Here is a 12452-nt window from a genome sequence, read left to right on the forward strand (position 1 = left end):
AAACGAATGAAAGGTTATGGGGAAAAGGCGGGAGAATGGGGTTGAAAAACTTAGCAGCCATGATTGAATGGCAGAGCAGACTCAAGGCCTAATTCTGCTCCCGTATCTTATGGTCTTATTTCAAATTCAGACCCATTTCCCGGCCTATTCTTCATTCTGGGCACCATTCATTCCTCTGTCTGTCTCCCATCCATCTCCAGCTCCCAGTCCTCTCTCCGTCTCCCGGTCTTCCATTCCTTTTTCCCAGCCCTGTTTCCCATTCCTCTCTCTCCGTTTCCCAGTCTGCCTCACTTCTTCTCTCCAGGTCCCAGTCTCACATTCTTCTGTCTCCGCCTCCCAGGCTCCCATTCCTCTCTCCAGTCTCCATATCCATTCCACTTTCATGGAACCTCTCTCATTCCAAGTCTAGAAATGGTTTCACCTAGAATAATCTCTACCTGTTAAAATCAAATTTCCCACTATTGGTTGACAGAAGGGACAGTAGGTACGTGTCATCAATGTCTCAGCAATTTTGAGCTAAATTAGTAAAGGATCCATAGAAACTGGGGCTCATCAAGAGAGAAAACAGATAATGTTGGAAAACACTAAAGATATCTGAAGGAGCAAAACTGATTAAATGTCTGAATGACATTCTTTTGTTTACCTGGTTCCAGGGTTCTTTTCATCAAATATTGAATAAAAAGGAATCATTTCCATAAGGAGTTAAAAGTATTACATGCAGCAACTTAGCCTCTGCTCATGGAGTGCTCCATCTTGTGTTCTCTGATCAAAACAGTTCCCTTCAAACTTTCCCATTTCCAATAAGGAAATTTGAGTTATAAGGAGAGGCTGGATAGATGGGACTTTTTTCCCTGGAGTGTAGGAGGCTGAGGGGTGATCTTATAGAGGTCTATAAAATAATGAAGGGCATAGATCAGCGAGATAGTCAATATCTTTTCCCAAAGGTAGGGGAGTCTAAAACTAGAGGGCATAGGTTTAAGGTGAGAGAGGAGAGATACAAAAGGGTCCAGAGGGGCAATTTTGGTGAGTGTCTGGAACAAGCTGCCAGAGGTAGTAGTAGAGGCGGGTACAATTTTGTCTTTTAAAAAGCATTTAAACAGTTACATGGGTAAGATGGGTATAGAGGGATATGGGCCAAATGCGGGCAATTCGGACTAGCTTATTGGTTAAAAAAAAAGGGCGGCATGGACAAGTTGGGCCGAAGGGCCTGTTTCCATGCTGTAAACCTCTATGACTCTATGACAATACATTAATGCTACGGAATAGCCTGGATTCAATTGAATTTTCCAGGTCAGGCAATTTTAGAGGGTGGGGGTAATAAAACGCTTATGGGGAGTATGGAGAGGGCAGATGAAAGAAAGACTTTCAATCATGTAACACCCTTCACAAACTTTGGATGTCCCAAAGTGCTTTACAGCCAATTATTTACTCTTTGACGTGTAATTGTTATTGTCGGAAACACAGTGGAGGAAACAGGGAGAGAGTAGACAATGGTACTATGGTAGATGTAATTTATCTGTATTTTCAAAAGACCTTGGATAAGGTGCCCCATGATAGACTAAGTTCAGAGAATGTGGAGTCAGGAGGCAAATGACAGAATGGATTACTGGCTGGCTTGATGGCAGAAAGTAGAGTGGGAGTAAAGGGTAGTCGGATTGACAGAAGATGGGAGCTGATGGTCCACAAGGACCAGGCTGGGTTCACCTCTGTTCACAATATCCATTCATTGAATTTGGAATCAAAAACACAATTCTCAAATTTGCAGATGACATCGAACCATCGTCAATACTAAAGAAGACTTCAAAAAACTACAGAACGTACAGTGGTTAGCGCTGCTGCCTCACAGCGCCAGGGACCCGGGTTTGATTCGGTTTGGGAGACTGTCTGTGTGGAGTTTACACATTCTCCCCGTGTCTAGGTGTGTTTCCTCTGAGTGCTCCGGTTTCCTCCCAGAATCCGAAAGACATGCTGGTTAGGTGCATTGGCCATGCTAAATTCTCCCTTAGTGTACAGAGGCCAGAGTGTGGTGACTAGGGGATTTTCACAGTAACTTCAATGCAGTGTTAATGTAAGCCTACTTGTGACACTAATAAATAAACTTTAAACTTTACCAAATAATTGGCAAATAACACAGGGCACACAGATAAACATAGTGGTATATTTTGGATGAAGACTTGGTCACATATTACCAGGAAGGTGCAATTCTAGGTTGGGTAGAGGAACAAAGGGATCTTCGAGTACAAATATACCAAAGTATACTAATATATTAAAAGTTATGCCACAGCTTAGCTAGGTCATAAAGAAAGCAAACCAAGCACATGGTTTTATTTCTAGAGGGATGGCATTGGAAATTTGGTAAGTCATGCTAAATGTGTATTGAATCTTAGTTAGTCCACACTCAAAGTATTGTGCAGTTCTGGTCACCATATTATAAAGGCAAGATAGAGATACTGGAGAGGGTCTAAAGAAGGTTTACAAGGATAATACCAGAAATGTGTGGGTATACGTATCGGGAAAGATTGACCGAATGGGTCTCTCTTCTTGAAAAAAGATGGCTGAAGGGAGATCGAATAGATGTGTTTAAAATTCTGAAAGAGTTTGAAATGAGTAGATACAGAGAGAACATTTCCCCTTGTGGGGAAGATCATAACTGGAGGACATTAATACGGGACTGATGTATGAGGAGAGATTGACTAGGTTAGGATTGTTTTCGCTGGAGTTCAGACGAATGAGGGGGGATCTCATAGAGACTTATAAAATTCTAACAAGACTAGACAGAGTAGATGCAGGGAGGATGTTCCCGATGGTGGGAGTGTCCAGAACCAGGGGTCACAGTCTGAGGATTCTGGGTAGACCATTTAGGACAGAGATGAGGAGACATTTCTTCACCCAAAGAGTGGTGAGCCTGTGGAATTCATTACCACAGGAAGTAGTTGAAAACATTGTATGTATTCAAGAGGCAGCTGGATATAGCACTTGGGGTGATCAAAAGTTATGGGGGCAAAGCAAGATTAGGCTATTGAGTTAGATGATCAGCCACGATCGTGATGAGTGGCGGAACAGGCGCGAAGGGCCAAATGCCCCCTCCTGCTCCTATCTTCTATGTCTCTATGTTTCTAATACGGGATATTCCCCCAAGAAATCTAAGCAGGAATTCAGAAGAGTGGTGAGAATGTAGAGCTCGCTCCCACAGAGTGGTTGGAGTGAATAGTATAGGATGCAGTTAAGGGGAAACTAGACAAGCAAATGAGGGAGATGGGAGTAGAGTTATGATGGTGAATTTAGATGGTCAAATGGAACATAAGCGCAGCATGCCTGGTTGGGCCAGAAACCTCTTTGTGCTGTGTATCCTATGTCATCCTCTAAAAGTCAATTTACACACAGCGTGGGCACATAGACATATATATGAGATTATTTGTTGACTGAGAGATAAATAATGACTAGGACACTGGGGTAAAGTGCCCTGCTCTTCATGGAACAGTGGGATCTTTTATGTTTATCCCAATGGGTGTGGGGAGAGTTCAGGACTGCACATGAGTATCAGCCTAGATTTTTTTATTCATTCATAGGATGGGTGTGTCACTGGCAAGGTGCCTATCCCAAATTGCTCTTGAAAAGCTGTTCTTGAATTGCCGCAATCCATACGGTGTCACTATGCTCACAGTTCTCTTTGGGAAGAGTTCCAGGGTTTTGACCCGGCCACGGTGAAGAAACAGCGATGTATTTCTAAGTCAGGATGACATGTTCCTTGGATGAGAACTTGCAGGTGGTGATGTTCCCATGTATCTGCTGCCCTTGTCCTTCGAGAGAACAGAGGTCACGAACTTGGAAGATGCTGTCTAAGGAGCCTTGGTGAGTAGCTGCATTGCATCTTGTAGATGGTACATGTTGCTGCTATTGTCGTTGGTGGTGGAGGTAGTCAATCTTGAAGGTGAGGAATGGGGTGAGTGTGGAACGTGGGGGATGGGATGAGTGTGGGAGGGGTGAGTGCAGGTAGGGGATGGGGCGACTGTGGGTGGGGTGAGTGGGTAGGTGGGGGATAGGGCGGGTGTGGGTGGGGTGAATGTGGATGGGGGATGGGGTGAATGTGGAAGGTGGGGGATGGGGTGAGTGTTGAGTTGGGGGGTTGGTGTTGAGTTGGGGAGATAGGTGTTGAGTTGGAGAGGTGTTGAGTTGGGGGGATAGGTGTTGAGTTGGAGGTTGAGTGTTGAGTTGGGGGGGATGGGCATTGAGTTGGGGGTTGCGTTGGGTGTTGAGTTGGGGGGTGTTGAGTTGGGGTGTGGATGTTGAGTTGGGTTGGTGGGTGTTGAGTTGGGGGGTGGGTGTTGACTTGGGGGGTGGATGTTGAGTTGGGGGGTGGGTGTTGACTTGGGGGGTGGATGTTGAGTTGGGGGTGGGTGTTGAGTTGGGAAGTGGGTGTTGAGTTGGGGGTTGGGTGTTGAGTTGGGGGGGTGGGTGTTGAGTTGGGGGGGTGGGTGTCGAGTTGGGGGGTGGGTGTTGAGTTGGGGGTGGGTGTTGACTTGGGGGGTGGATGTTGAGTTGGGGGGTGGGTGTTGACTTGGGGGGTGGATGTTGAGTTGGGGGTGGGTGTTGAGTTGGGAAGTGGGTGTTGAGTTGGGGGGGTGGGTGTCGAGTTGGGGGTAAATATTGAGTTGTGGGGGTGGGTGTCTGCACTCGGTCTCCTCCAGCAGCGCCCTGCATTAACAGCGCCATCAAGTGGCTGGAGGACCGCACACACCGCACTTGGACTCCTCCAGCGAGGCCCCGCACTGACAGCGCCACCCAGCAGCTTGGAGGACCGCACACGCACTCCTCCAGCGGGGACCCTGCACTGACATCGCCACCCAGCGGCCGGGAGGAGCGCACACGCTCTCCTCCAGCGGGGTTGGCGCGAGGGGCTGGTGTCCGCCGTTTGGAGTCCGGGCGGCTGCGACTTTTGGTTCCGCGTCCGGCCGCAGGGGTGTCCCCTCCCTCCCCCAGCCAGCCAGCTGTTGCTGGGGCCGGCTGCCGTGTGCCGGGGGGCGGGGGGAATGCGGAGTGGAGCCGGGGCCCGCTCGGAGGCTGGCGACAGGCTGGTCCGAGAGTTCCTGCAGAGCGGAGCCACCGTGAGGTGAGGCGAGGCCGGGCCTGGGAACTCAGCCAGGCCCCGGCGGGGAGAGAGGGAGAGAAATCCCGGACAGGGAGAGCACCCAGAACCCCATTTAATCCACACCCTGGCTGCCCAGCCTCTGTCAGAGGGGGGAATGGCCGCCAGCCTATTCGACTGCATGGGGCATCACAGGCAGGGTCTGCTTCCCCGGGGGGGGGGGGGTCCTCTGGCTGGACTGCCTGAGGGAGGATACCAGAGACTGTCTGCCGAGCTCCCCCTGACACCCCTCCACCCAGTGGGGGGTATGGGGGCATTCTTCCAGGGAGCTCAGAATGGACTTGATGGGCCGAATGCCCTCCCTCCTGTGCTCTATGAGCCAATTCACTCAGCACTGACTGAGGGAGAGGGGGCAACGGGGCTATTCTTCCAGCGAGCCCAGAATGATTTAGATGGGCCGAATGCCCATCCTCCTGTATGAGCCCATTCACTCATGACACTGGATTTGGTGGATGGCAGAGTTAACCTGGAGGTGATATTTTGAGACGGTCACTATTTGAGACAGCAGCAGGACCGATTGACCAAATGCACCCCTGACATTGTGACAATCATTAGTACTTCCCCTTTTACAACCAGCGCAGCGCTTCAGGGAAGGTGATGAAATTTATGATATGGAGATGCCGATGTTGGACTGGGATGGATACAGGAAGAAATCTCACAACACCAGGTTAAAATCCAACAGGTTTATTTGGAATCACAAGCTTTCGGAACGCTGCTCCTTCGTCAGGTGAGTGGAGAGGTAGGTTTCACAAACACGGCATATATAGACAAAATACCTGTACCAGTACCTGTAGAGACTTGATTACCTGTAAAGACTTGCAGTCCAACCATCATCTTGCAATTGTGTCTTTGCCTGTATATGCCGTGTTTGTGAAACCTACCTCTCCACTCACCTGATGAAGGAGCAGCGCTCCGAAAGCTTGTGATTCCAAATAAACCTGTTGGACTTTAACCTGGTGTTTTGGTAAAAGTTATAGCATGTGGAGAGTCTTTGGAAACCAATTGTCCTGACCAATGCCTCGACTTTTTAAAAAACAAAAGTGTCAGGTCACATTATTCCTGCTTGTGGTCGCTATATCGTTGCTGTTTGTGGGAGTTTGCGGCGTGCTATTTGGCTGCACTTCAGAAGATACTTAATTAGTAGTAAAGTGCTTTGCGATGTACTGAGGTTGTGAAAGATGCTGTATAAATATTGTCTCCTGAGCCAGCATGTGAAATAAACTTCCAGAAAGAGTAGAGAGGTAAAAATCTGGCTTAAGAAATAATTGGGAGTGGGGTAAATGTTAAAATGCCAATGGATGGGTGAATTATGATGGGCAGAATTGGCCTCCTCAGCTGCTGCGACCCCATCAATCCCACTTTTCTGATAATTATTTCCAAAGGTACAAAAACAGAAAATGTTGGAAAATCTCAGCAGGTCTGACAGTGTCTGTGGAGAGAGAATAGAGCCAACATTTCGAGTCTGCGTTCAGACTTGAAATGTTGGCTTTATTCTCTCTCCACAGATGCTGTCAGACCCGCTGAGATTTTCCAGCATTTACTGTTTTAATTTCAGTTTTGCAGTATCTTGCCTTTATCTTACTTCCAAAGGTGTTTTGCCCGCAGCAAACGCTACGCAGTTGTTATTTTCAATGTGTTTGCCTGTGCGTTTCCGAGTCAAGATGGCATGGGGCTTGGAAGGCGACTTGCAGGTGGTGGCGTTCCCATGCACCTGCTGGCCTTGTCCTGATCGAAATATAGAAACTAGAAGCAGGAATAGGCCGTTCGGCCCTTCGAGCCTGCTCCGCCATTCATCTTGATCATCGAATTCAATATCCTGATCCTCCCTTCCTCCCACTACATTCACGGCCGGGTGTCCCTGGAAAGGGAGCATGTGGTGTCCGAGGACACAGTTAATGCCTTCTGGGGCAGTTGGGCACCGCAGGGAGCGGTATTATTGACCCCTTTAATCACATTTTAATTTGATGTTTCAAGTTTCTTTTCCGCTTTGTCTTTTGCTTCAGCCAGTTCCCCTCCTTTTAGGGAGCTGCCCCTTTTGAGTTGTCCCTAAGTTAATTTGATTTTGTTTATTTGGTTGGGAAAGTCTGATCCCTTTAGCCCCAAGAGCTATTTCTAACTTCTTCTTGAAATCTGACAACGTTTTGGCCTCAGCTGCATTCAGTGGTAGTGAATTCCACACATTCACCACCCTCTGGGTGGGTGGAGAGAGCCTGTGGGTTTGACGGATGCCGTCAAGAAAGGAGTGAGATTTGGCTAAAAAAAAAAAAGATCGATTTATTATTTTCCAGGAATAGAATGATGAAGAACTGGGGTGTTATTGGAGGAATAGCTGCAGCCTTGGCAGCCAGCATCTACGTATTGTGGGGACCAATTACTGAGAGAAAGAAACGCAGGAAAGGTACTGTACATGAGGAATGTGACTGTCAGAAATCGCGTCAAGTATTCGCCCTTTTCTTATATTTTATGACCTCTGTTCTGTTTGACTGTCCTTTTTATTCATTTATTCTTTCACGGGACGTGGGCATCGTTGACTGGGCCAGCATTTGTTACCCATCTCTAATTGCCCTTGAACTGAGTGATTTCCTAGGCCGTATAAGAGCCAAACACATTGCTGTGGCTTTGGAGTCACATGTAGGCCAGACCAGGTAAGGATGGCAGATTTCCTTCCCCAAAGAACATCAGTGAACCAGATGGGGTTTTTACGACGATGGTTTCATCGTCACCTTTTGATCCCAGATTTTTATCGAATTCGAATTTCACCATCTGCCATCGCGGGATTTTAACCCGTGTCCCTGGAGCATTAGCATTAGGTCTTGTAATTACCACCATGCCACTGTCTCCCAGCACAGCTCCCACCTCTGCCAGTGCCTCAGTAATCATGCCTCCTTTCTTCACGTAAGATATATAACTGCTTTTAAATGGTCGCAATCCCGTTTTTCTCCGGCATCTGGTGTGGCGGAATGTGTCTTTTCTGTTGTAAAATCAAAGCATACGAAGCCACTGTGAGCGCAACCCGTACCCAACTCCACTGTCTGCCTGGCATAGCTCTAAAAATCAATGTAAGCTCTGCACAAATATTGACAGATACTGTTGCTCAGACAGAAGCTGGTTGCATTTGGCTGTTATGATTTGTGCCTTGCGATATATGTCGTTTGACAGGTTATTTTCCCTAACCTGGTTTCCCTAGCACATAGCAAGTATTTGAAGAAGCTGCTTATTTTCATCAGAATCTTTTGAAATTAAGTAATCATGAACTAACATTAACGGTCTTTTTGCTTCACCAATTTTAAATATTAGCGGCATTGGGTGTAGTAGAAAGAGCCTAAGGCTTTGCTTCTCGGAACTGGGATTGTTCTCCTTAGAATAAAAATTAAGTCATAAGAAGTAGCAGGGAAGGTTAACCCTGTGGTCCCTTGAGCCTCCTCCACCATTCAGCAAGATCATGGCTAAATTTCTATATCAGCTCCACTTTCCTGCTTTATTCCCATCTCCATTGATTCCCTTTCCAAAAATCCATTGGCCTCTGTCCTGTATATACTCGACGCCGGATTATTCAAATCCCTCTGAGTTACAGTAAGTAGTCTCACAACACCAGGTTAAAGTCCAACAGGTTTATTTGGTAGCACGAGCTTTCGACGGTTAGACAGATTTTTAGTCAGTAAGGGAATCAAGGGTTATGGGGGTACGGCGGGAAAGTGGAGCTGAGGATTATCAGATCAGTCATGATCTCATGGAATGGCAGAGCAGACTCACTTCTGCTCCTACAGCTTATGGTCTAATAAATTCTGAAGATTCGCAACCCTCTGAGTGAAGAAATTTCTCCTCATTTCAGTTCTAAATGGTTGACGCCAGTTCTGGGCTCCAGTCCTAAACTCCCTGGCCAGCAGAAACAACCTCTCAGAATCGTTTAAACGTTTGCCATTGCTTATCCAGTCATACTTTTTAATTGAATCCACTATTATATTTTTAAATCAAATTTCCCGTTCTACCCACCCAATTTGCCCGTCATACCTCCAAAATTCACGATTCTAGTTTTGGACTTGGCCATGTCACTCCCAAACTCCATGTGAAATTCTATCATATTATGATCACTCTTCCCCAGAGGATCCTTTAGTATAAAGTTACTAATTAACTCTTGTCTCATTACACAATACTAGATCTAACTGAGCCCATTCCCTCACTGGTTCCTCCAGACTTTGACAACAGATTTAACAGAGATGTTCAAAATCATAAAGGGTTTCGACGGAGTAAATGAGGAGAAACTGTTTCCAGTGGCAGATGGGTTGGTCATCAGAAGTCACTGATTTAAATTAATTATCAAAAGGAGCAGAGGAGAGATGGGAATTTATTTTTATGCAGTGAGTTGTTATGATCTGGAATGGACTGTTTGAAAGAGTGGTGGAAATAGATTCTGTAGAAACTTTCTAAAGGAAATTGAATAAATACTTGAAGAGGGAAAATATGCAGGCTACATGAAAATGGCAGGGGGGAGCAACTAATTGAAAGCTCTTTCACAAGGCTGGCACAGGTACAGTGGGCCAAATGGCTTCCTGCTTTGTTATATTGTACCATGATGGGGGGGTGGAGGGGAATTGAGCATCTCATTTTGTCTGCTGGCTGTACCGATCCTATTTGAAATGGGTTTAGGTGGCCTCGACATCAGTGCCAGTCATTGTGGACTCCCATGTTCGAGCATTACTTGGCAATCTTAGGGTGGATAAGTGCTTCAGCTGGTACAGTGGCGCGTGATGTTGGAATTTTGACACCAGGTGTATGTGCCTCTCCCAGCATCTTACCATGTAGCACCTGACCTTCAGAGCGCTTGATGCAGGGACTGAGCAATAGGGGAGCCTCCCACCTCCTAGTGTTCCCATCCCTCGCCTTGAGCAGAAGCATTCACAAAACAGACCAGAAGCTTTCCGCTGCTCATTTCTTGATGGCATTGTCGGGATGTGTTGCCTTCAAGGAGCCACTGAGGTCGGCTGGCTGTTAAGGAACTGAATTATTGTAGTCATCGATCAGGGAAGGATGATTCAGCATTGACTGGGTATGCTAATTCAGCTCTGTCAAATTATCAGGCTCTGTAACCTTGCCAAGCTAACGTGTTATCATCAGCACTTCACCTTTAAGCAAAAAAAAATCATTTTTAAAACTACCAACCCGCATGGATGGAACAAGACAGAAAGATGCTTTGATGTTACATCATGATTTTTTGTAACTGTTTATTATTTAAAAGTAATCCTGATGGTAAGATGCTCTTTTTATTTTCTATCTCTATCTCTCTGTCTCTTTTCTTACCCCCCCCCTCCCCCTTCCTTCTCTCTCGCACTCTAAAATACTTCAGCACTGAGGCAAAGTAGCTTGGAGGGATCAGTGATTCCGACAGAGTGAAGCAGTCAAATTCATATTTGGGGAATCGAAACGCAAACTTTCCAGCTTGTCTCTATGCTCGCTCCAACAGCGCTGTATCGACAGGGGGGTGGGGGCTGGGGGGAGGAGGACTGGCTACAAGGCTTCTCAATCCGAGAATATGGATCTGTTTTTATACTATATAATATCGGACATCCCTTGATATTGCTTGGGGTTAAACAGCAGCTTGTTCGTAATAGATAGATGTTAATGTGACCTGCTGCTGAAAGACCACAGTACTTTTCACAGTAACTTCATTGCAGTGTTAATGTAAGCCTACTTGTGACTAATAAATAAACTTTTGTACCCTCTGTGGGAATCCCAAGTCATTGAAGGTAATTTCGAGGCCAGCTTGAAGTCAGTGAATTCCTTGCGAATTTCCTTCCAATTTCCATTCAAAACGACCTTATTTTAATCATTGTTTTTGCATTTGCGACAAAGTGTTTTGAATGCACTGTGACATGTCTGCAGGACTTTTCCCAAGTCAAATATATAGACTTGGCTTATGTCCAGACTGGGGTTGCTGGTCGCTTCCCATTCCCTGGCAGTCCAGCCCTTATGAGCCAAAGCAACTCAATCCGACTGGTGCTTTATGCCTCTTATTTACTAGAAGCTTGGAATCGACAGTTCTCAATGCTTCAGCCTCTTCGACAGACCTAAGCTAAATCGGAGCATTTTGACCTGTTAAACTTTGAGATGGATGCAACATAAAAGGGAGAAGTGACTTAGTCATTGCGATTGGGAGGCATCGGAAAAAAACTGATCTTATTAATGGGACAATTTAATGAGTGATTTGCTGGGAGCTGATGGTGACCTTGGATATTGTTCTTTTCCAGGCTTAGTTCCAGGCCTCTTGAACCTGGGCAACACCTGCTTTATGAACTCCCTGGTCCAGGGTCTGGCTGCTTGTCCGTCCTTCATCCGCTGGCTTGATGATTTTACCAGGCGTTACAACCTGGATAGCCCCCACGAAGAGCGTTGTCCCTATCTCTCTGTCACACTGCTCCGATTGCTCCAAGGTGAGATACTGAGCGGGAAGGGGGCAAGGTAAAGATCAAAGTTCTGACAGGCTAAGGTACAGATCCTTTTCTTTGGCGGAAGTTACATGTTCAAAGTTGGCCATTGCGTTGTGCTCTTTCATTGTTTGTTCATAGCATGCGGGTGTCGCAGGCGAGGCCACCATTTATTGCCCGTACCTAATTACCCTTGAGAAGGTGGTGACGAGTTGCCCTCTTGAACCGCTGCTGTCCCTATGGTGCAGGTACACCTGCTGTGCTGTCAGGAAGAAGGTTTACCCAGTGACAGTAGAAGAATGATGATATATTTCCAAGGCAGGAGGGTGTGAGACTTGGAGGGGAGCTTCCAGGTTGTGGTTTTCCCATGTGGCTGCTGCCCCTTGCCCGGCTAGGTGGTGGTGGTCTCAAGTTTGTGTGGTGCTGTCACAGAAGCCTTGGTGAGTTGCTGCAGTGCACCCTGTAAATGACACACACTGCTGCCACTGTGCGCTGATGGTGGTTGGGGTGCCATCCGCTCAGCCACGGCTGAGCTTTGTTTAACCCTCTGTCCTATCCAGCCTTTCAAAGTTCCTCCTGTATCTCCCTGAGAGTCAACTAACCATTCACCAAAGATAAATAGCTGACCCCGATCAGGCTTTGATCTTTAATGAGAAGTTGTATTTCCAGCATTTTCTGCTTTCGTTTCAGATTTCCGTCATTTCGTCTTTTTGCCAAAAAGAAAATGTTTTGAAAACGATTAGTTCTGTGGTTTATTTTCTTCATGCGTGTCTCCCCTGCACAGGCGTGTTTGAAGCCAGAAGCTCATTGGGAGAACTCATGGGCACAGAGCTCATGTGCTTTTCGGGTGTGGCCCTGGCGTAAGAAGCTGGATCTCAGCAGCT

General features: G+C 46.7%; 1 protein-coding gene across 1 annotated transcript in view; it reads left to right on the forward strand.

Moving 5' to 3' along the window:
* The first annotated feature begins 4902 nt into the window (after positions 1 to 4902).
* Positions 4903 to 12452, forward strand: part of usp30 (ubiquitin specific peptidase 30) — a 38236-nt gene continuing 30686 nt past the window's right edge. Inside the window, exons 1-3 of the mRNA XM_078227274.1 lie at positions 4903 to 5110; positions 7435 to 7544; positions 11392 to 11574. Coding sequence (XP_078083400.1) covers positions 5031 to 5110; positions 7435 to 7544; positions 11392 to 11574 — 373 coding nt within the window. The 5' untranslated portion in view covers positions 4903 to 5030. The remainder of the gene's footprint in view (positions 5111 to 7434; positions 7545 to 11391; positions 11575 to 12452) is intronic.

Source organism: Mustelus asterias, chromosome 13 (assembly GCF_964213995.1).
Source record: "Mustelus asterias chromosome 13, sMusAst1.hap1.1, whole genome shotgun sequence".
NCBI lineage: Eukaryota > Metazoa > Chordata > Chondrichthyes > Carcharhiniformes > Triakidae > Mustelus > Mustelus asterias.